This window comes from Prionailurus bengalensis, chromosome C1, assembly GCF_016509475.1.
Source record: "Prionailurus bengalensis isolate Pbe53 chromosome C1, Fcat_Pben_1.1_paternal_pri, whole genome shotgun sequence".
NCBI lineage: Eukaryota > Metazoa > Chordata > Mammalia > Carnivora > Felidae > Prionailurus > Prionailurus bengalensis.
Window position 1 is genome coordinate 13,647,501 of NC_057345.1, and position 24,505 is coordinate 13,672,005.

General features: G+C 58.7%; 1 protein-coding gene across 2 annotated transcripts in view; it reads right to left on the reverse strand.

Annotated features, from left to right (window-relative positions):
- Nucleotides 1-24,505, reverse strand: part of IFFO2 (intermediate filament family orphan 2) — a 50,440-nt gene that overhangs the window by 9,067 nt on the left and 16,868 nt on the right. Inside the window, exons 2-5 of one of the 2 annotated variants that reach the window (XM_043573893.1) lie at nt 7,579-7,639; nt 5,710-5,805; nt 4,347-4,487; nt 3,034-3,173 (exon numbers count right to left, since the gene is read on the reverse strand). In XM_043573893.1, the coding sequence (XP_043429828.1) occupies nt 3,034-3,173; nt 4,347-4,487; nt 5,710-5,805; nt 7,579-7,639 (438 nt within the window). The remainder of the gene's footprint in view (nt 1-3,033; nt 3,174-4,346; nt 4,488-5,709; nt 5,806-7,578; nt 7,640-24,505) is intronic. The other variant, XM_043573894.1, reaches the window with a different exon arrangement.

The window sequence follows — 24,505 nt, forward strand, 5'->3', positions numbered from 1 at the left end:
CAAGCATAATTTTTACTCCCATTTTACACATGAGGACACTGAAGACTGCAGGGATTAGGTAGACTGCTGGACCAACACACGCTGGAAATCGGGTTTGCATTCAAAGCCCAAGTAATTTCAGAGCCTCCCTATTCACCGGGACTAGAAGTAGTAACAGACCATACAGGCTGGCCTGGGACTGAGGGGTTTCTGGGGATGCCCCGGCTCCCCCTGCTGGAGGGGACCTCAAAAATCAGATGGGAAGGCTGAGGTCTGTGGGGTTAAATCATTTGATCCGTCGAATCAGCCACAGAAGAGAACCGTGAGTCCCGGGGCTCTCCTTCAACTCCTCCCTGGATTCTCTGGGACACTGCTCCCTATTTTCCCAAAGGATCCGGCTGGGGGCCACCAGGCTGGGCCCAAGAAGAACTTCCGGTTAAAAACTACCTAGAGCCTCCCCTGGAGCCAGGTTCCCCACCAAAATGCAGTTCCTGCTGGATCCTGTAGGTGGCTCCGTGGGTCCAGGGACCAGGCACCAGGGACCAGAGCCGGGACCAGGGCTGTGTCGGAAGGCAGTGCTGGCCTGGACTAGCTCCAGGCGAGCCCCTGGGGTCCACCCGCACCGCAACACATACTCGACTGCTGACTTCACTTCCTTTCTAGCGTCTGGAATCTAAAGGAAACCCTGGCTGAGTAACGGGGAGCCAGAAAGGATGGGAAGATGGGCAAGAGTGGAGGGTCAGACGATCGAGAAGGCGGAGCCAAGGAGCTGGCCCCGGTGCAGGGAAAGTAGCAAATTCCTCCCCTTCTCCTTGGTCTGAAGCCCAAGCAACAGATTTTGATCAAAACAAAACAGCCCTGACACGGGCGCATTATTCAAAGACATCAGTGGAACCGGCCGGGGGGCAGCCTCTGGCTTGGGTCTCTGCCCAGTCCATAGCGAAGGGGACACGGACATGTCAGTGGGAGCCCTGCCGAGGGTGGGGTCAGCATGGCCTCGGCCAGGACTGCAAGGGTGGAGAGGGATCAGAGGATTTTTTTTTTTTTTAATCTAGGCAACTGTACAACTGATAAATCTAATTAGATACTGAGCCTAGTTCAGACCTGTCAACACCAGGCACCCGTTTTTGCATTGGAACCTCCTTTATATACACAGTACTGCTTCCGGTGGAGCCCCCAGACCCAGCTCTTGGGACTGTCCCTTTCAGCTCACCCCATTCCTAGGAGGCCTAACTATCCCCTGGTGACTCTCTGAAAACGGGGACAAAGCCCCTGAATCCATGCGAATGAACCCAGCCTGGGCCTGGGGGGGCGGACGATGCCCAGCCTAACATTCAGAACAACCGGATCCAACCAAGAGTTCTCTTCGATGAGAGTATGACATTGGAGGGGACGTCAGAAGATGATATCAAGAGTCCAGGAGACTGTCACCCTCAAACAGCAAACCCCCAAAACGCAGCCCACCTCAGTTCTGTGTCAAGAGAATGACACGTACAAGGAAGTGGCAGGCAAACCCATCCCTGCTCGGTTCTGACTCCTGTCTCCCTGAGAGTCACCTGGCTCGGCCACAAAGGGACCAGGGCAGGGATGATGTTGCAAGGAGGGCAGAGGGAGACATCGCTCTGAGCACAAAGACAGCCAGTTGGGGACAAAGCACTCGACCGAGAGTCAGGGACCCCGCTCTGTTCCAGCTCCTGGCAGGCCCCTCTCTTATCCTCGGTTTCCCCATCTGTACGTGAAGGGCTGGGCTGAGTGACCCTCGGACTCTGTAATGCTAAGCCAGCCCCGGAGCTTTGCAGGAAGCCATCAGGAGATGGCTGTGCCCTGGCTTCTGAGCTGAGTACAATGTCACAGGCAACTGCTAAAGACACGTGCCCCCTCCGGAGGGGTTCTGTGGAGTTTTTGCAATGGCTCAGGAGAGCCAAGAGCTCAAACGTAGCCCTGCTGTTGGAAACCCAGAGCCCTGGGGAAAAGCAGAGCTCTCAGGGCTCGGGTGCCCCACTGCGAAGGCCTCCAGAGAAAGAGCAGCCAAGAGCAGGCCCGTGGGGCAGGAGGAAACGGCCCCAGAGACCCTGTCCCAGCCCAGCCCTTTGACTCCAGGCCTAAAGGTGAGTCACCTAATGCCCACAGCTGCACCCTCCTCTCCCATCCCCCTCCCCACTTTAGGGCACTACATGAGTCACAGTTAAAGATGGATTTGGATTGAGAATATGGCACTGGGCAGGCCAAGGCCATACACAGTGTGTCCCTGCCCTAGGCGACTACGGCCGGTGGGGTTCTAGGAAACCAGCTTTCCACAGGGGAGGGGAGAGCAGCCCTGATGGAAAGTATTCGCCAGTTTCCCACCAGGGCAAACTTGAAGCGACTTCCCTGTGCCATCACTGGACGTGGAGTGGGCAGACATGTGTGTGATCGCTTTCATGAGCTGGTACGAGCTGGCTCCAGCCCACCACTGACCACAGCCAGCCCCGGACTCTGCCACTGGCCCGCGGCATCTCACAGGTGGCATGCCTGACTCTGAATCTCAGCTCCACCACGTTATCCGTGGGGTGGTCTTGGCCAAGTGGCTTCCCTCCCGTGAGTGTCAGTTTCCTCGTGTACAAAAGGGGAAACGGGAATCCAACCTCCTTGGTCGACTGTCTGGAGTCCCCGAAGTAGTCACATTTGTGAAGCACCTTACAGACACAGGATGCTCAGTGGACGTCGGGAGCCCTCCCCCGGCCAGCCTGGGGGGCCCTGGTGTGTGGATCGGCTTGGCTACCCTCCCCTCCCCTCCCGCTGCCCTGCAAGGACAATGGTGGGAGCGGAAGGCTTGATCTGACAGGACCACCACTAACCACTTGGCCTCTTCTGAAAATGTGAAACTCCCCAAACTGTAAAGATGGAAAATAAATCTAAATTCTTTCAGAACACCGTGCTGGCCACACAAAACACATCTGCAGGCTGCTTTCAGCCCAGGTCACCGGTTTGCCACCCCTGTCCCAGCAATCTGGGGAAACTGGAGAGGAGCCCCCCCCCCCCCCCCGGGGAGGGCTGGGCAGTGGAGATACTCACAGCTGGTTAAACATGCGTTTCATCTCGTCCGTGATGTTCATGGAGCCGACCTCGTCATCTGAGAACCGGTTCACCTCCCCGTCCTGCTCGGAGATGTCATCGTCGGAGGCCACCTTACGCTCTTTCTTTTTGGGGACCACCTGACCCGGAAAGGAAGAGATCGAGGTAAGTGGGAGGCTCGGCTGGGATGGGCTGGGAAGGGAGCCGGCATCCCACGGGATGGATGGAGTGTGGCTGGGGTAGCCACTGCCAGGAAGGGTGCAGAGCTGAACTCCTCTAAGAAGCAGGCGGAGCTAGCAGGGAGCGTGAGGCGGAGACATGCAGGACGGAGGCAGACGGCCTGACCCTTCCCTCCCCTGGGGGTGGGCCGGCCCGGCTCAGCCCTTCACCAGAGCAGTAGGCCCACGATCTGGGGGAGAGGGATGGGCCAGCCCGGGGCACAGAGTCACCCGGGATGTGTCAGAGCCAGCCAGAGATGGAGAAACCCCTCACAGGGGCCCAGAGGCCCCACGCTCAGAGCCCTCCTGTTCGCACGCAAAGGTAACGGGCAGGCAGCCCCAGGTTCACCAAGCTTCCTCCACTCCAAGCAGACAAGACACGAGCAAACCAAACAAAGCCTGGCATGGTCACCCCTGCTCCCCAGCAGAGGCGGCAGCAAGAAGGCGCGGAGGTGGACGAGTCCGGATTTCTCCCGCTACGTCCGAAGTCACGCACTTAAAACGACGACACACCGTATTGCCCTGGGCTCAAGCAAAAAGCCAAACCACAACCCAAAATTCAAGAAGCAGCCTTTGGAGAATGACACATGCCCTCTGGGCAGCTGGACAAGCCCCCAGGGTACTGACAGAGGCTCTTCAGTGGAAGCGGAAAATAGAGACCAAAAGCCCCTCTTGGGAAATCTCAGACTCAACTGCCAGGGCTCAGGTCGGCCAACCCAGGGCTCCCACAGCCTGGCCAGGGCCCTCGACCTGGGCGATGGCGCCCCGTGGGCCGAGCCCTGAGGGGTGAGGAGACCTGAGATCCAGTCCTGGCACTTCCTTTCCCTCCCTGAGCCCGTCGCGTCACCCCGCCCCCCTCCGGGCCAAGTGGCCTCTTCAGCCGCAGGATGAAGCACTCCTCCTTGAGGACGCAGCCTGAGGGGCCTACAAGTGCCTGATTCTACCTCATCCTGGGAGGCCAGAGGGGTGGGTAAACGCTACCTCTGGGGGGAAGGGGAGTGGGCAGGGCTCGGGGGGAATAGGGCCATGCAGGGTGGAGGCCAGGCCCTCTGGGAGTGGGGAGTGGCAGCTGGTGAGCAGGGTGGCCCTATTCACCTGGAAGATCTTGGACACGTCTTCCGAGTTCCGCTGCTGTGCGACATCGCACAGCTTGGCCGTGATATCGATTCGACGGCAGATGTCCATGTCCACCTTCATGGCCTTTTCTTGGATCTTTGTGTCCAGGTCTGTCATGGGCTGCAGGGAGGACAGCAGGGGGGTTACGTGAGCGACGGCTGGACCAAGCACAGGGGGGCGGGGGAGTCGCTCCCAGGCTCCTGAGGGGGCGGAGGGGCGTGAGGCCCGGGGTCCAGAGTCCGAGGGGGCCGGGGAGCTTCTCCTGGGCGTCAGGGGTGGGGCCAGCGCTGCTCAGGTTAGGGGAGGGGGAGGGGGGGTCGTAGGAGCTAAAGGCTTTGGCGCTGAGTAGACAATGTGAGACCCTGTTTGGCGGCCTCCCTAAGGGCTGCTGGAAGGCATCCCCTCAAGAGACACGGTGTTTATTTGTTAGAGCAAAGGAAAAGGAAAGACAGCCCCCACTGTTGAAAGACTTCCCTTCTTTCCCACCCCGCGTGCCCCACCTGTCCCCCACAGAGGGGCCTGCCAAGAGGCGCTCTCTCCCCAGGACCCCCCTCCCCACGGCTGAGAGCGGGACATCACCTAAGACAAGGGGGGGGGTCCCCCAGGACCCCAGTGAGGGAAAGCCAGGTGGCCTTCACCTGCAGCCCCCAGAGGCTTCTTCCAGCCACACCCAGCTCCACACCCCTCAGGACTAGAAGCCACACCAGGCTGAGTCACCCGCGATCGGGGCTCCTTCTCCTTTCTGGCGGCCCTCCCTACGTACGGCCCGCTGCTTGAAGGTGGCGGGAAACCCGGGTCCCCAGCAGGAAGGAGGCCTTTGTTGCCAACAGCTCCCTGCACCCGTGGTCGCTCAGAAAGGTTCCAGTCGCCAAAAGGATGCACACACTGGCCTTCCCCAACTTTACAAAGCAACCCTGCTGCAGGCCGCTGGCCTGGGGAGCCTCTCAGGCTGGCACAGGCCAGACCCGGGGCCTCCTGCAACCTGCCACTGGGCCCTCCCCGTGCCCAGACAGCGAGGCCCACGGCCACCACCTGCCCTCAACGTGGCGAGCTGGGACGAGTCGGAGCAAACGCAAACAGACCATCAGAGGAGCCCAGGGGAGGGCGGGATGGGTTAAGCAGCAGATTAATGCATCTCTACTCAGACCAAGGGAAGCAGAAGTGAGGGGTGGGGGCTGGTCTCCGATGCATCCGACATCCTCACAGGGCAAACGCAGCCAGCCAGGACTCTAACTAGAAGCCGAGCTCTGGAGCCTCGGAGTGAATGAAGCATTTTGCATGATGGGTGGGGGGGGCGGGGGGGGTTGTCATGACGCCTGGGGTGGCGGCCGGTGGCACTTACGTCACTCATGAGCCCCTTAAACACCACCAGCTCGGCCTTGAGCCGCTCAATTTTCTCGTTCATCTCCTCCTGGATGGCTTCAGCCTCCTGTGCCGCCTGTGGAGGACAGAGATGGGGACGGGCTTAGGGGGCCAGGCATCCTGAGGGCTAGGAAGGGCTGGGCACCTGGGTCTACGGCCCTGGACGCCTGACGTCCCGCCAGGCCTGGCACCTGCATGCCAGGAATAGGGTGCCGACGACCTCACCCCAGCCCGCCTTTCCTCTGAGCCCAGTTCACTTCAGGGCACCACTCGGCTTGAAACACTTCTCAAAGAAATAGTCATTGTATGGAAAAAGTCCCCGGCAGATATTAAGAAGAGAAGAGCAGGTTAATATAACAAGAGATCCCAACAGGTTAAAATATGAGGTCGGTCCACGTGAGATTCCCAATGGTTGACCATCTCCCATCTCAAAAATGGCAACGTCGGGGCGCCTGGGTGGCGCAGTCGGTTAAGCGTCCGACTTCAGCCAGGTCACGATCTCGCGGTCCGGGAGTTCGAGCCCCGCGTCGGGCTCTGGGCTGATGGCTCAGAGCCTGGAGCCTGTTTCCGATTCTGTGTCTCCCTCTCTCTCTGCCCCTCCCCCGTTCATGCTCTGTCTCTCTCTGTCCCAAAAATAAATAAACGTTGAAAAAAAATTTAAAAAAAAAAAAAATGGCAACGTCATGTGTGCTAACCTAATCAAACGTATACGTCTGGAGTACCTGTGTTTGCACAGAAAAGACCAGAAGGCCACATGGCAATTTGTCAACTATGCAGGGGTAGAACTGGAGGTGGGTTTTATTTTCTCCCTGTACTTCTCTGAATTTTCCAAATATGTGACCATGAACACGTTATGTTTGTAAATACAAAGATTTCTGTTATAAAAGAAAGGGGGGGGGCCATTCATCCTTTTCCTTCTACATATTGACATTATTTTATTCTATCTCTTATAAGATCCGTGCTTTAAATACCAGAAAGCAATTCCTTTTTACTGTTGGAAAGAACTTTTCCTTGCCTTCTCCTGGGGTCGCTATTCAAAGGCCAAGAAGGTGGAGTTTGCTGCCCAGGGTACCCAGCAGGTGGGTGAGAAGCAGAGCCATAGACAGAGAGCCAGAACCGAAAGGGAATGTTCTCACCCGGTGACACGGCCACCAGCCCTCTCCGAGGCATCCCGCCCCAAGCCAGTTCCCTTAAGCTGGGGGCTGGGCAGTTCTAGAGACCATCCAGTCCTGGGGCGCCTGCATGGCTCAGTCGGTTAAGCGTCCGACTCCTGATTTCCGCTCAGGTCACGATCTCACGGTTCGTGAGATCGAGGCCCGCGTCAGGCTCTGCGCTGACAGCACGGAGCCTGCTTGGGATTCTCTCTCTCCATCTCTCTCTGCCCCTCCCCCACTTGTGTGTGTGTGTGTGTGTGTGTGTGTGTGTGTGTGTGTGCGCGCGCTCTCTCCCTCTCCCCCTCTCTCTCTCTCTCAAAATAAATAAATAAGCATTTAAAAAAAGAGAGAGAGAGAAACCACCCAATCCTGAGCTCAGGTGGGGAGAAGGTGGGAAAGAGTTACTGGACCAACGTCACCCAGCAAGCAGGGGTCAGCGCCGGGACTTAGACCCAGGCTTCCCAACTCCTGTCTCGGAGCTTTTCTGCAACACTGTGCCAGTCCCTTCCTAGGCCTGAAGCAGGGGACAAGGAGAGGCCTTGTGGCTCCACTGAGGAGAGACTGAGGCAACAGGAAGCAGCACAGAGCAGGGGCTGAGCCAGGAACGGCCTCGGGCTTTGTGCCACCGCGACAGTGCCCCTTGGCCACACGGCTCCCGCGAGCCTCTCCCGGTCGGGACCTCCGAAGGCGCTCACCTCCTGCAGCGTGTCCACCATGGTCTGGAGGTTCATGCGCTTGGCAAGCTCTTCCTCCCACCTGCAAGAGTCGAGAAGGACAGGTGGTCAGAGGGTGGGCTCCCCGTGCCAGTCCAGCCCTCAGACACAATGCCAGCACCCACCCTGGGCCTGTCCCCAGGCCAGGCAAGGAAGGGGCAGCAGTGAACCCATCCCGGCCTGCCCTCCAGGAGCTCCCAGTCTAGGGGTGGGGGGGACGGCCCATAACCATATCAGGCGGTGGTGACATGTGCCACGTGCTGGCACCAGCGCCGCGGGGAGATGAAGGCTGGAGGGACCACACTGTCTACTTCACACACGCTGTAAAGTGCCGTGCAAATGCCACTGTTCCTGCTATGGTTGCCTCACACGGGACAGCACGGGAGCCCGGCTGCAGCCAGCACCCGATAGGGGCTCTTTGCACCCGTCAGAAAGAAACTTTTATTGTACTGATCATTGCGATCTTGGGTTCTTGTCCTGTAGCGACCTTCATCAGCAGAGAAGTCTCCTACACAGCGATCATCCCTAACTCACAGATACGGAAACTGAGGCCCAGAGAGGTTAAATGTCTTACCCAGAGACGCTCAGCTAGCTGGCGGGTGGGGCTGGAATTCAAACCCAGGTCTGCTTGGTTACATTAAAACAAAAACAATAAATATAGCTCTCACTTATTCAGCGCTTATTATGCGCCAGACGCTGTTCCAGGGCTTTCTGTGTATTGTCTCATTTGGGCACACATTAGTTAAAGCTGGACAGGAAAGAACAGAGGGCACCCAGGGGCTCCCAGTGTACCCCCCAACATTAACTGGAGGTAGAATGGGATGTTAATAATTACCAGGCACGGTTCTACATGACATAATTCGGTCCTCTTAACAACCCTCCAGCACAGCCGTAGTGTTACCCCATGTTACGGATGGAGAAAGCAAGGCACAGAGTCAGGTGCCCAAGGTCAGCGTGAGGACAGGTGGAGCCAGGACTCTAACCCAGGCTGGAGGCTCCAGACCGAGTACTTGTAACCCTGCCAGGCCCCCTGTAGACCCAGGACCCACGGGAGCCATAACTGGGCTCCCCACCCAGCTCCTCTCCCTCCCCAGAGGAAGCCTGGAAGAGGTCCCCTCCCTCCCGCCCTCCTGAGACACACCGATGAGCTTGTCTCTTTCCTCACCCTATGGCCGCCTCCCTACATGGCCTCAGAGCAGGCGAGTCTGGAAGCCTTTTAGGATGCTGTCGGGGCCGGCTAAAAATAGGCCAGAGGGGAAGAATGGATGAAGGGTAGGTTACGTCACTGGCTTTTGGAAACAAGAGAACACGGATACTGTTTGCACACACAGAGGAAAATTCCTCCTCTCCCCTACATGCTCCCCTTCTCCCTCGCTCCCTCTGGTCTCTACCAACCCCCCTGGTGTTGGCAGGCAGGCCTAGCTCTGCCAGGGGCTGCCGGGTCCGGAACCTGGCGGGCAGCGGGACTGGGGCTGGGGGTCCTGCCAGGGATGAAGGGCACCGAGAAAGCTAAGGAGAGGCAGGGAGAGAAGCTAAGGACCGACCCCAGGCCAGACCATCTCACTGAACCCCCCCCCCCCCCACTGTAGACATGAGGAACCCGAGGCCCATAGCATATAGGGAATTTGTCCAAGGTCACTTGGTATGTCAGGGGCAAGGCCAGGAGTCCCGCCCCGGGCCCACCGTGGGAGACAGGAACCCCGGGTGGGGAGAAGTTCACAGGCTGCCCTCAACGCAGCATGGGGCTCCTGGGGCTTCTCTCAAGGGAGGCCAAGGCCCAGAACACGGGTCTGAGCTGAATCATCTCTCCTGGCCACGCTGCTCTCAGAGGGGCAGGGGACTCAATTCCAAGCTGCCGAGCAGAGCAGGTGCAAGGAAGGGCCGCGGGCTGCCTTCTGCAAGCCGGCCTCGCTATTGCAAGGGCAGGAGTAGCAGAGAAGGGGGCCGCGAGGGGTGAAGAGGTGGGCACCCAGGGGCACCTTGCCCACACACATCTGCTTCTCAGACGGGCTCCTGGAGATGAGGCCCGGCCCCTCTCACTTTTCCTTCGAGCAACCTTTTGATGAGGAAAGTGACAGAGGGGTTAACAGACCCATCGCACAGAGAGGGCAAATGAGGCCCAGAGAAGGAAAGTGATTTGCCCCCAGTCGACCCAGAGCAAAGACACAAGCCAGGTCTCCGAAGCGACGACCACTGATGGGCCCGCACAGTCTGCGTCCCACGCACCGAGTTCAGTGCCTCATACACACTGGCTTCCGTGTGGATTTTTATTAACCTGCTCGCGTAGAGAATCTTCCCCACACCCATCCTGTGGATGCAAGAGCTGACGTTCAGAGAGGTGAGGGAACTCGTCTGAGGCCACCCAGCTAGTAAGCAGGGATGGGACTCGAGCCTGGCCCGCGCTCTAGAGCAGCAAGAACCACGCTGCGATGTGCACAGGAATCACCCCGGGGACCTTGTTCAGACTCGGCAGGGGTGGGGCGGGGCGGGGCAGGGCGGACACGCGGCATTTCTAACGGGCTCCCCTGCGCCACAGCACGCGGAGCGGCCCCACACCTCGCTGGGGTTTCTAAGCTGCATCCCGACATCGATGCCCTCGCACAGATGACTTCATGGGCCTTTTCCTTTCCAAAGCCGGGCCGGGTGGGCAGCCGGCAGGCCTGCTCCCAGAAGACGCAGGGCAGACCCCGGCGTGTCAGCAGCGGCTGGCTTGACAGACCAAATCTGCTGCCCACACTGCCACACCTCCCAGCCGCAGTGGGAAAACCTGGCTCTGCGGGCTCCAGCGTTGACATTGCAGAAAGGCTTTGCCCTTCAGCCGCGCTGGCTGACGGGGGTGGAAGGACGTCGGTGATGTGCTTCTTAAGGGGCCCCAGATGCCCCGTGTTCTCTGCCGCTCGGCGCAGGAGGGAGCACGCAGCTTGACAGAACACGGGTCAAGTTTTTTTTTTTTTAAGTTGTGGCCTCTGAAATGCCAACGCCTCTGTCCCGGGCACGGTCCCCTCCCCTGACCTGGATCTGCCCACGGGAATAAGGTTTCAGCAGGACGGGTGTTTCGGGCGGAGGCACCCGCATCAGCAAAGATGGGCAGCAGGGAGGCCAGGGAGTGGCCGCCACCACTGGGAAGGGGACCCACCTGCTAGGGGTCAGGGGCTGGTCCACTATCGAGTCTTTTAAGCCTTCGCCCTCCCGGCTGTCACGCCTGGCCCCCCACTGAGCAAGGGTGTTCACGTGGTATACTATAAAGCTGCAGAGAAACCTCTCCCCATTTCACGGGCGGAGAAAACAAAGGCCCGGAGCACAGAGATAACTCCAGCCGGGGCCGAGCCCAATGGCTCATAAAACTTCCAGCTTTTCCTTCTTAAAGTGTGGGGTAAGAGAAGGGAGAGGAGGGATAGTTATTGGTCACCGTCTGGGTGGGGCTCACCAAGTTAGGCATTCAGATACACGTAAAATATAAAATACCACCTAACCTCCCCCCCCCCCCCACCGCCAAGGACTGTCCCCATTCCGCAGATGAGGATGGGTCTCAGGACCCCTGCCTCCCCCGCCACTTGGCCGTGGGACCTCATCACGCCTGGCTCTGACCCAGAGAGCCAGCCACGATGTCGGGGACCTCCAGAGAAAGTGCTCGGGGCCCAGCCCCGGCACCAGCTATGCTCCAACCACACACGGGGACCCGCTCTCGCCTCCCCACCCTGCAGACACCCTCGGACAGCAGTCTCTGAGGCCAGTTCCTCCGAGCGCTCCGATGTTCCCAGCAGCCTCTGCGGCAGGCAGGGCAGACAACGATGGGGGAGGAGGAAGAGGCTAAGAACACTAGTAGAGCAGCTAATACAGACCGAGTGCACACGGTGGGCCAGGCACCCTTCTCAGGAGCTTCACGTGCATCACCTCATTTAAACAAGCCTCACACTAACCTCTAGGTACAGTTATTAAATTTTTTTTTTAACGTTTCTTTACTTTTTTGAGACAGAGAGAGACAGAGCACGAACGGGGGAGGGTCCGAGAGAGGGAGACACAGAATCCGAAGCGGGCTCCAGGCTCCGAGCTGTCAGCCCAGAGCCCGACGTGGGGCTCGAACTCACGAACCGTGAGATCATGACCTGAGCCGAAGTCGGACGCCTAACCGACCGAGCCACTCAGGTGCCCCTAGGTACAGTTATGATCTCCATGTTACTGATGAAGAAGTTCAAGTCCAAGAGCATTACCCAAGATCGCACAGCTAGCAAAGTGGGATCGTTTCTATTTCACACCTGTACTCAGAGAACCTCCAAATGCGAAGGCCGAAAGGGACCAGCGTTCACCTCGTCCAAACCTCTGAGGGTACAGCTAAGGAAACTGAGGCCCAGGGTCACACAGGAAGCTGAAGGCAGAGTGCCCTCTGCTCTCTTAGCCCAGGCCCCAGCTCACAAGGATCGGGAGGCAGAGGGATGTGAGCCCGAACTCAGGCTCAGCCTCCCCCAGCACCCGTCTCCATCCCTCAGAGCCTGGGTCTCTCCACCGACACATGAGAGCGTGGCCCCAACACACACCAGGGACACTCAAGAACCATTCTGTTCCCACACTCTCTGAATGGTCATGCGACCAGCCCCCAGCTCCAGCTGGGCTGGACCTCAGGGTGCATCTCCTGGCCACCCGCCTAGCCTCCTGCCGCCCTGCGACTCAGTTATTCCAATCCTTCCAGAGGCCTGTGCTCAAACTCTCCCACTGCCTGGAGCCTTGAACTGAAGGAGAAACCAAGATCCCAGCGAGGAAGGGGCTGATGTATGGCACCCCTGGAGACCCTGGAGCCCAGCATGACCCACAGCACAGCGGCTGTACGGGGTAGCAGACAAGGGCAGCGGCAGTCCCAGAGGGCCTCTGTGCCGATGCAAAAGAGACGGGCAGGGGCTCGAACCGTGCGGTGCACAAATCAGGACCCCGGATGTGTGTGCGGGCAGCATGGAGAAGCCCTCTGGCACCCATCTCAAAAGTCTTAGGCACCCTGTGCCCTGGCCTGACGGGGCACGAAGGAAAGATGAGTGAGATGCCTGTTCTAGGCGGGAAAAGAGGCTCAGAGGAGGGGTGCCGTCATACAAGTCAGCAGAGGAGTGGGGTCTAAAGCCGGGGGTCCAGCCCTTCCTCCAGTACAGAGAACTGGTTATAATTACCGTGTCTGCATTCAGCGCTGCAAAACCCACCCGCACTTGGTCAGGAGCCAAACGGTTGCATGCATCTGTTGGTTGGATGGATGCATGGATGGATGGATGGATGGATCCAAGCTGCAATCACTCCTCAGCCCTCCTGCTCACCCCCTCCGCCCGGAACACCCTGAGCTTGCACCACCCCAGCCTCGGGGCTCCCAGGAGCAGAGTTCCCGGCAGTGCCCTCTGCTCAGCTCTGTCCACTCCAGGGAGACGAAGGCCGGGGGGAGGGACCGCCAGGGCAGGAAGGGGGCAGGGAGAAGGAGAAAGCTTCCCTCTCCCACTTCCCACTGCCCTAGGGGCTGAAGAGGGGAGGCAGGGATGTCAGGACAAAGAGGGCAAGGAGAGGAAATGACTCCACCAAAGGAAGCTGCAGCTGGGGCCTCGGCCACCACCTTAGCAGAAGAACACGCATGAGGCAAGGGGCCGGGACAGGAGGTGGCAGCACCCGTCCCAGCCAGATGTGGTCTCCCTGCATTCCGGAGGAGCCACCACTGCAACCACATGATGGAGGAGAAGCCTGGCGGGCCTCTGGGGGGAGGGGGTGGGCCGCTTCCCGGCCCACTCCCTCCTCCATCCCCTCGTGATGACACACAGAGCCTCAGGAAAGGGGCCGACAAAGCCTGGCCTGCTGGGGGGCGGAAAGCCAAGCTGAAGTCACCGGCAGAGGGACTGACTCACAGATTTTTCACTTCCTGTGCCGTCAGAGAAAGAAGCCATGGGGCCCTAGCTCCAGAGGAAAGTGGGTACAGCCCCAGCCAAACAATTAAGGCTTCAGGGACAGCCCATGGGGCTGCCGGGGGGTGGGGGGGGGGGAAGTCCTGGAGACTCCCAGGTTTGAATCCTGCCCTGGCCACTTCCCAGCTGTGTGGCCCTGGGCAAATCGATCACCCTCTCTGGGCCTCAGCTTCCTTATCTGCGAGAGGGGAAGCCCTCCACCCCCCTTGAGGGTGGTCGTGAGGACCGCCTGCGGTGGGCAGAACGGGTGAAAACACCCAGTCCCGCCCCCCGCACGGAGCAGACAACGAATGGGGGGCAGCTCCACGTGAACGGTGAAATGCCACCGCTGTGGCTCCGGCGCCCAGACCCCAGAGAGCTGGGAGGGTGCCACAGGAATGGTCCACACCTTTCCAGGGAAGGGAAGCGGCTGGCACACCCAGGCTGACTCACTCAGGTGATGGGAAGCCGGCTCAGGTGAGGATAGGCTGGAGCCGCCGGTGGAAAAGCTCATTCTGAGCCAAGCGTGGGCCTGGCCTCTGGCGGAGGGCAGGTGGCAGAGACCGGTTTCCACCCGGACCCCGGGGAGCCCACCCCACGGCAGCACAGCCGGGTGCAGGCCGCCGGGACGGCGGAGGGGGTGAGCCCACTCACAGACGCACAGAGGCGCTGCTCCCCTCCCCACACCCCTGGCCTCACTGCAGAGCTGGGGGCCCAGACCAATACCCAAGCTGGGGGACAAGGTGGCAGGCCCGCAGGCAGACCAGGGGGACCCTTTCTGCAAATCCAGTTTCACCCAAGCCCACGGGCAGGAGATCAGAGTGGGCACCTCAACAGAGGCCGAGCTGCAGGTGACGATCCGGAGCCCCTCACCCTCCTGGCTTCTGCTGAGCCCCCCAGAACTTCCCACGCCATAGCACCCCCTTGTCTGACAACACGAACCTCTCCCGTGCTTTACTGTATCTTTGCTCTCCGGCAGAAGGAGGGCTGGGTCCCCCAGCCTGCGAGCAGAGGGGCTCCCCCTGCCCCTGAGCCCCGCTGTCACGGGTACCTCCAGGCACCGCCTCACTCGTGCTCCCCGTCCTCCTCCCAGCGGACTCTGATGCTCCCATCTGCACTGAGCCCCCGATCCCAGGGAAGGAACCCCGTGTCGACGTGCCCACGACCAGCCCGGCTGCCCAGCTGTGCTCCGCTGCTTGGAAGGAAACACAAATTAAATGCCAACTGATTGTCTCCACGGAGGAGGTATTAATTTAATGTGTACACTTAACCAGGGCAGCCGATTCCATTACAGGCGGGCAGTAATGGCCCGGGCAGGCCGGAGCACGGGCTGTGAGCTGGTGATGGGCCGCGGCGAGCAGCCACCGTGCCTCGTGTGCACCCCTAGCTGGCAAGTTGCCATCACATGCGCACGCACGGGCCTGCTTGCAACCTGAAATGCAGCCCCGTCCAGGGAGCCCAGCCGACAAGGCTTTGCCATGAGGCGCCCAGGGCCTTCTAGAATCAAAGATGATAGGAGTCTCTACTGACCCCACTAAGAAGGGCATGGAAACGGAGGAAGCCTCCAGCTACTCTGTGATTCCTGGGGGCCCGCGTACCACTACTCAGGAGCCTCAGTTTCCTCCTCTGTCCTACCTTGCAGGGTTCACGGGCAGGTTAGATAAGCTCATGTGAGCGTCCACAGGCACGCCTGACGACGGCCATTCTTACAACTGGTGTCACCTGCGGGGGGAGGGAGAGACAGGGTGGTGTGCCCAGGACCACCTAATAAGCAGGGGCACTTCATCCTGCTCCGACTCTGGGGATCTGGAAGCTACCAAGAGGGGTGGCGCTGAAATTCAGTTGCCCGTGAGTTTCCCCAGCGAGGAGGGGAAACGAAAGCCAGCCCTGCCCATGAGCTGCATGGAATCATCCGCACTCTCCCTCCCTGTCTCTCAGTGGTCACGAGCACCCTTTGCAGGGCGGCTGGCAGGCCTCCGGGGCTCTCGTGGGGGCCACCAGGCCTTGAGAGAGGTCGAAGGGGGAGACTGGCAAGCCCTTGACTGGACCCCGCTCCGTAGGCCCACATAGCCTCAGGCAACACAGCAGCCAGGGTCGTGCAAGAAACCCTGTATCTGGTCCGTCGGTCCCTAACTTGCCGTGTGACCTCGGGCAAGTCCCTTCCCTCCTCAAGCATCACTTTCCCATTCTTAACGCAATGGTGTCCAGCTGGATAAATTCTAAGAGCCCAACCAGCCAGGCCAGAAAACGATTTCCACAGTCCCTAGGCAAAAACCCCATGCTGACCACAAAGCGATCTGATAAGCCTCAAAGTCTGAAGACATCTGAGACACCAGTCTTGGACCTCGAACCCAATGTGTGTAGTGAAGTGAAGGGCAGGGGCCCTGGAGGGTGCTGGGATCAAACCCCAGCTATACATCCTGTGGCTCTGTGACCTAGAGCAGGCTACTCGCCCTCTCTGAGCCTTGGTAAGCCCACCCACCTCGCAGGGTTTTTTGCAAATATTCAGCGGACTCACGTATGACAGGCACCTAGAACAGCGCCTGGCACACCATCATCCTCCTCACCCACGTGACTTCCCGAGGACAGATGGTCAGAGAGGTCCAGGGACTGAGAGAGCGGCCCTGGACCACACAGCGTAGGTGCCAGACTGGAACCCAGGACTGGCTGGCTCCAGAGCCCCTGTGCTGCCATACCCACCACAAAACCCAGCCAATGTCCTATTTCTGCCCTCCATGCCCCCGGACATCCTCCAAGAATGAATGGGCACGTGCTCAGCCCTTTGTCTGTCCTGGCAAGGGCCACCATGACGGCCAGAGAGACCAAGGCAGGAGAGGTCCCTCCAGCCAGAACCCAGCTGGTCTCACGGAGCAACCCCGACAGGCATGAGGCATCCTCACGGGCTCAGAGAAGCCCCTGGTCACCTGCCCCAATGCCAGTCCGAGGCGTGGGCTGCTTCTAGGGAGTCATCTGCTTCAGTCACCCAGTGTCCCTGGCTGCCCAGATCCCCAGTGCCCTTTCCACTCTGCTGCCATGTACCGAAACAGCTATAGGGACCCGGCCGCTCTGGGGGTGCCTGTAATCCGGAGGCTGTATGCTGGGCAGCACCCTCCTTCCAGTGCCTCTGTCCAGAAACCACACCCAAGCGGGCACTGCCCCCCACAAACCAGATCACTTCTGAGAAGCAAAATGTCTCAAAGGGCATCTCATGGCAAGGAGGAATCTGCACCCCAAATCATAAACCACCATGAGGTTTCTGGGGCACCATTTCCAACCTCTTTGAGGCTTGCTACACCTTCAACACCTCCTCCAGGGAGCCTTTCCTGACTTCCCCAGGGTGAGTCACTATGTCCATTGGAGGTTTCCAGTCCTGGCACATGCCCTCTTCATGGCATCCATGAGCTGTCACTCCCCTGCCTCCCTCATCAGACTCGCTCTCCCAGGAGAAGGGGAAGGACTTACATTGCCCTGAAAATGCTTAGTACGTGCTGGCCTCATCACTGTCCTCCCACCTAGGGTCCTCATGCCCGCTTCACCGACGCGCAAACGAAGGTCCAGGTGCAAAGCCCGGTCCATCTGGTTTCCAAGGCTGAGCAGCTTCTCAGTGCTAAGAGTGTCTTACCACCAGCTCCGTGAACCCCACTCTCCACCACGCCCTCCAGCACACCCCAGATTACCATCCCAGGGTCAGGTGCACAGATGTGGGTTCGCGGGGTCTCAGTCACTGACTTGGAAGAGAGCTGCTCAGCCAGGGTATTTGCTTTGCCTGTTTACTCACCTCCCAGGCCCCAGAGCTCAGGTGGATGAAGGCATTAGCGTTCCACCTCCAGTGACCAAGACCCATCTGCCTGCAACCTCGCCATCCCCCCCGCCCGACAACCCGCTGGGGCCAGCATGTGAGCAGCAAAAGAGGCACTGGCTTTGGAGTCAGATCGAAATGGGTTCAAAGCCCAACATGACCGGCCATGTGCTTCCGGGCAAATGATTTCCTGCCCCTGAGCCTCCCTCTTTGGACATCGTGACACGGGGATCATAGAGGACCCTCCTCGGGGGCTGCTCTGGTCTGTGAAAGAGGTGATAAGGTGCAGGCTCTGCACAAACGGAGGCTCTCCTTCCCTGCCCTGTCCTGCTGCCACTAACTAGCTCTGAGGTCTCTCTGGGCCTCGGTTTCTTCATCTGTAAAATGGTCTCCGCTTCTCACGGGGAGAAGGCTGGCTGCAGTTTGCCATCAGGCCCCCAGGCACTGACGGCAGAGGCCTCACACTTTCCTTCCCCGGACCGGGATGTTGGGAAGGGCAGGGTTTTGCCTCTGGGCAAAGCACTTAACCTGTGCCCCAGATTCCCCACCTTTAAGGCGGGCTCCAATGGAAGCATTAGCTTATACTCAAGTGTATCGCGTCCGTGTGTGTTAAGCACTTAGCGTGCAGCCCAGCGCCTAGTAAACACTCAACTGACGGAAGCTCTGATTAGCCGGTCCCGCCACGGAGAACGGGTGGCTCAGCTTGGGGTGACAGTCCGCTAAGTGAACTGGCCAGGGCCCCGGACACCACACCAGACAGGACGCACCTGGCTGCCCACCCAAAGCCCTGCTATCCGTGCCTGGTAACGCACGGAGCCATCGAACAAAGACACGGGAGGACCTCTCATCTCCCTCGTGTCCAAAATCCAGCACCACATCCCAGCACCCGGCACAAGACTGGGCACGAGGACGCCCCAGGGAATGAGAGTCGAGTGTCTCTGGGTCACCGAGCTCAGCAGCCTCCCGGCATCCACTGCAGCCCAGCTCAGTCGGGCTGTCAGCTTGGATTCCGTCTTCTCTCCCCCGCGACAGTTTCAACAAACATTTCCCAAGTGCGCACTTGGGAGCCACGTGGCAGGCAGTGGCAAAGAAGTGGATGAAGAATGTCCCCCTCCCATTGAGAGAGGGAGACCAGTCCCGGAGCTCTCTCCAAGTGGCACCTCTGGCTTCTTGACCCTCAAGTCCTCAATCCCTCAACCCATAAGGCAGGAAGGTCTGGAAGCGGGGACGGAAGGGGCTACTGATCCTGGGCTCTCAGGGCTGCGAGGCATCTTTGCTCTGTCCACGAATGGACGGGAGCTGTCCCTGCCCGTCTGCACCCAGGGGCAGCGGGGAGGAAATCGAGAATCCATCACCACCCTGAAAACAGCAGTTGCTTCCAGAGAGAGAACCACGTGGCTGGGGGACAGGGGTGGGAGGGAGGCTTGTCACTCTGTTTCCTGCTGTTTCTTTTTTTTTAAGTCAATAGTAAGATACAAATATAAAATTTACCATCATAACCATTTTTTAACTTTTTTAATGTTTACTTATTCTTTGAGAGAGAGCAAGAGAGAGAGGCGGGGGGGGGCGGGGAGAGAGAAAGAGAGAGAATCCCAAGCAGGCTCCATGCTTTCAGCGCAGAACCCGATGCAAGGCTTAAACTCACGAACCGTGAGATCATGCATGACCTGAGCCGAAACCAAGACTCGGATGCTCAACTGACTGAGCCACCCAGGCGCCCCCTTCCGCCATAACCATCTTTAAGTGTACCTCTCAGTGGCATTGAGTACGTTCACACTGTCGTGCACCCATCACCACTGTCCATCTCTGGAACCCTTCACCATGCAAAACAGAAACTCCGCACCCATCAAATACTAACTCCACATGCCCTCCTCCCCCAGCCCCTGGTGCCCACCTTGCTACTTTCTGTCTCTATGAAATGGACTAGTCTAGGGATCTCACATAAGTGGAACCCTACAGTATTTACCCTTTTGTGACTGGCTTATTTCACTAATGATTAAACATAATGTCCTGGAGGCTCCCCCATGTTGTAGCCTGTGTGAGAGTTTCCTCGCTTGCATCTTTTTAAATTTTGAATGATGTCATGTGTCAGTTAGCCAAAAAATCAAAACCACTCAGACTTTTAAGAGACAAAAATACCTGTTCACTTTCCCTTTGTTTGACGCTGCATGCGTATTTCACAAGGATTACACAAGAAATCAGGCAAGTGAAACAAAACCATTAAAACCCCACTCAATCCCCCCTCCCCGAGAGAATCACCTTCACGCTGGCTACACATCCTTCTCAGTGCTTCTTTATGAGAGCGTATCTTTTAAAAGTGAAAATGGCGGGGCGCCTGGGTGGCTCAGTCGGTTAAGCATCTGACCTCAGCTCGGGTCACGATCTCATAGTCTGTGAGTTCGAGCCCCGCATTGGGCTCTGTGCTGACAGCTCGGAGCCCGGAGCCTGCTTCAGATTCTGTGTTTCCCTCTCTCTCTGCCCCTCCCCTGCTCACGCTCTGTCTCTCTCTGTCTCAAAAATAAATAAAACATTAAACAAATTAAAAAAAATAAAAATAAAAAAAATAAATAAAAGCGAAAATGGGATGAGACTGTCTGCGGCATTCAAGCCTGCTTTTTCCGCTTAATGTATAGCAAGCATCCTTCTGGGCGGGTCACACGGCAGGTGGCCGTGGCACCACTGATCTCACGGGTCCCGCACTGTCATTCCCAAGTCCTACCAATCTAAACAACACTGCAAAGAACATCGTGGTACACACACACATTTGCATATCTGTCCAGTTGTCCCAGCGGAGCGAGTGGCCGGGTCAAGGGTGCAGAAGAGGCTTTAGTGCCCCTCTGAAGTGCTGTATGTGACAAGGCCGTACTCCTGCGGGGTTCAGCAGCTGCTGGAGCCTGGACGGCCGCTCAGGGAGCCCAGGAAGAGCAGGGTTCCGGGGTCCTCGCCCTAGAGGCTCTGTTCTACACGCCCCCCCCCCCCGCCAGGGTCATACCTCTCTCTCCTCCTCATCTTATACCAACTTCAGGACCTAATTTATCTGCCTCCTCCTCCTCCCCCAGGAAGCCTTCCCTGTCGGCTCCACTCACTTACTACTGAGGTTATCTGTTCCCCGGCCGGTCTCCCTACTGAACTCAACTCTTGCAAGGCCAGGCCCACCACCCCTGGCTCCCGGCTGCAACTCCGGAGCCCAGCACGGAGCCTGGAACACAGCAGGCACCAGATACATGTTTCCTGGAGAACAGGTGCCTCGAGCGTCACCTTCAGGGCCTTTCCTAGGACATCCAAGCCGGAGGCAGTGCAGCCCTGATCCACTGTGCGGCCTTGGGCATGACCTCCCGGCCGGCCCCTCCCCATCAGCCTCGGTTTCCCCAACCTCCACACTCCCTGCCAGCTCTGTTACTCTCCTCCAGTCATCCTCTTCTCTCACCTGGTCACCCAGGCCCGCCTCCCATGGGACTGATGACAGGAAGGTGAGTTCACAGCCCTCCATCCCCAGGGCTTTGTCTCTCTGCTCAGGCCTGGCCAAGCCCCCAGAGACGCTCCCCGCATCCCATCCCCAACATCACGCGCTCTTAGCAGCTCTCAGACCCCGGGGCTCTCGCTGTCACTCAACTCCAGAAGCCAGCAGGGGTCCTGGGCACCCAGGCCAAAGAGCAGGAGGCCCAGCAGGGTGGGGGTGTGGGGTGGGGTCTGTGCCCAGGAGGCTGGGGAGGCCCCACCCAGAGATATGTTTACAGCTTTGAGGGAAAGCAGCAGCTCCCAAGGCTATTTTGGAACCCTAATGTGCACTTTGGGTCTCCCGTTGTTTATTCCAAGTGACTGTGCCGCCCGGCAGGTAAATGCAAGGCACTGTGGGTCCGCAGCTCAGTGTAACCTCCCCATCAAAGCCACATCATTCACTGGGAGCACTTATGCACCCAAGCAGGCGTGGGCTCCCTGCCTCGGATTCCAAATTTCCCTTAACATCTGCAGCCTGCGCAAATAAGGGATCAAAGCCAAGGGGAGCCCGCCGGGAAGGAGGGGGCACACAGCCCACCCGGGATTTAAACCAAGGCCCTGCAGCCTTGAGCAAGTCCCCTCCCTAGGCCTTGGTCTCCTCATCTGTGAAATGGGGGCGAATGACCCCCACCTGGGTTATATGAGGGCAGGCCAACACAGCAGGCTCCGTGTGTGGAAAAAAGAAAATCTCAGAACACAGGATCCCAGGATGTCTGAAGGGGATGCACAGGAGCCCAGGCCATTTGTCAGTGGGAAGGCTGAAGCTCAGAGAGGTGATGTGACATGCCCAAGGTCACACAGCCAGGCAGCAGCAGAGCAGGGACTGGAACTCAGAGCCCATGTGCTTCCCACCGCACCACGGTAAGGGGAGGAGGACATTCCTGAGCAAATCACCGGGGAGGAAGGAGGGAAGGGTGACAAGGACCCAGGAAGCTAATTACACGCAGGGCTTGTGTAACTGAGAATGGGCCGGGGCAGGCACTGCCCGCGTGTGCAGCATCCTAATCCCCACAACTGGCCGGGAAGGCTCCAAGCATGGCCGGACAGGTGATTAGTCGGCGGCTGTCTGTGCCAAGAGAGGGATTAGTGACTCAACACAGCTCAAGGGGACAGACTCACTGCTTAATACCAGCCTCCTGCCATCATGCGGGCCCAGCCAGTGAGGAAGGCACCGGGACACCCAAAACACACACACACACACACACACACACAGTATCCCACCCACCCATCCTTGGGGCTGGGGCACCACTCTCAGAGGACAGAGAACCTGCTGCGACAGGAAGGCTTCCAGCAGAGACCTGACTGGAGCCTCGAGAGTCCTCATCCCCATTCTGCTGACAGGGAAGCTGAGGCTCACAGAGAGGAGGCGACTTATCCAGCGTCACAAAATCACAACAGCCAACGCCGTGAAGTGCTTTCTGTGATGAGCACTGTTAACTCCTTCAGTCCTCACAACTGGCTTAGGAGGTAGATGCCATCATGACGCCCGTTTTACAGATGAGAAAACTGAGGCCCAGGGAAGGGTGGCAACTTGCGCAAGGTCACAGAGTTCGAAAGTGGCAGAGCCGGGACTTGAATCCAGGCCGTCTGGCCTCAGAGCCCAAGTTCATGAACCCGGCTCACCTGCCTCTGCTCCCCTGATGGTGTGACCGATGCTGGATTAGAACACAGTCTCTCACATCCCAAAGCCTTGGCTCCTTTCTCTGTGCCAGCTGGCCTCATAAGAGGAGGAAGAGGGGTCAGGAAGCGTGTACGTCAGCCTCCAGGGCTCAGAATGGACCCTGAGTCGCAATGCCTCCAAACCCCAAGAGCAAAGCGCTAAGGCTCCCCCGCTGACCTGCCACACTGAGCCCAGCGTGGCCCTGGCTGTGTGGCCCCTGAAGTGAGGTTCCTGTAGGCCCGGCCCAGCCTCCAGCACCCTCCAATGGGCAGGGAGTCTTTTAAAACCCAGAGATTGTCCCAAGGGGGCCCCCAAGCACTGCCCGGATCCTGCCACGGAACCAGCATGGCGTCTCTTCTCAGGCTCAAGCCCCGCTGGGGCCTCTCTTCTCCCTGAGACGTGGCCCCCCTGCCACACAACCCCCAGCCCTGACTGAGCAAGAAGCCAGAAAAGGAGATGGTCCAAGACAGACAGACAAGCAGGAGCAGCCAGGGGGAAGGGATGAAGCCACTCACACAGCTCCCCTCGTCCCTTACCTCAAAGTACTTTGTCATCAGACAGACAGACTCAGCCACTTCCCAAGCTGGTGACCTAGTAAAAGTGACTTCACCTCTTTCTGAGCCTCAGTTTCCTCATCCGTGAAATGGGACAGCAACAGTTCCTACCTCCTGGGTTGTGGGGATTGTACAAGATTAGGAACACTAAGCGTCATCTTAGCGAGGGGGACCCGCTTCCAGTTGCTGGGGGTGGCTTCAGGTCCAGGGTCCTGGGCTTGGCTGGGTCATGCCATTCTTCCCTGCAGGGGGTTTGTCCTCTGGGCTCCCCCTTCCCCACCCTGGGATCCAGAGTCTCCCAAGTGCCCGGCACATAGTAGGCCCTCAACTGGTATTCACTGGATAAATCTGCTTGTGAGCGGCCACCCTGAGGCACAGCCACGAGAAGGCCTGGGTACAAGTCCCGGCTGCCTGCACTGAGTCACTGCATGACCCTGGGCCTGTCCTAGCACCTCTCTGGACCCATCTGCAAGAGGAAGCTCTGACCACCCCCGGGAGCTCAGGATCTCCCTCCTCTTGCCTCTGGGAAACCCCAGGGCAGCCTGCCCAGTGGTAGGCCCTTTCCCAACAGGCCCGGCTTCCTGGGGACAGACAGCCGAGTGCACGCCCACCCCTGCAAGCCCACAAAGGCAGCAGGCGGCCTCCTCCTGGTGACTTTGCTTTGGGACAGATGGAACACGGTGGTGTGGCTTCTGTCAAGCCAGATGGCCTGGTTGGCCTCGGGGGCCAGGACACCAGCTGGGTGTCCAGCCCCAGCAGGCAGAACTGCTTAACCCCTTCCTGCCCCAGCCACAGGAGTTGGCATCCCCTTGGCAACTTCTGTATATTCAGGCTTCCTGCCCTTGGAGATAAGTGGCCTCCCCCAGAGCCAAAAGGGAGTCCGGGAGGCATCAGGGTGAGAGGGAGCCTTGGGGCAGGTAGGAGTGGAGGAGGTGAGGCCGCTGGGCTCCGAGGGCAGGCCTGGATCGCCAGGAATGTGCCATCCCAGAGGACAAGCAGGGGAGGGACTGATTCCTGGCTGGGGAGCCCCGTGGAGCCGGCTGCTTTGCTTCCAGGACACCCATGTGGGGCTAGAAGGCCACCAGCTACCTTTATCGGGCTGGAAAACCCACTTCCCGGCCCAAACCTCAGAATCAGCATGGCCCTGTGAACAAGGAGACCCAACTCCACCAGGCTGGCTGAATGGCCATAGTCATGTTTCTCAACCTCTGTGGGCCTCAGTTTCCCCATCAGGAAAGATGGGGCCAGGGTGACCCCGGGTTCCAAGTCTACTTCCAGCTCAGAGGGTTCCATGACTCCAGGAGAAGGCATGTGCCTCCCTCCCAGGAACTGGTGGGGACCCAAAGGGACTGGCCAGATCCTTTCCACACAAACAGCATGCCCTAACAAGCACGCAGGAGTCAAGGGGAACTTTAGAAGGGAAGAGGGCGAGCTTAGGGGCTCAGAGGGGAGTGGAGCCGTCTTCCCCAGGTGGTTGTTGCCCACCCATTCCCCT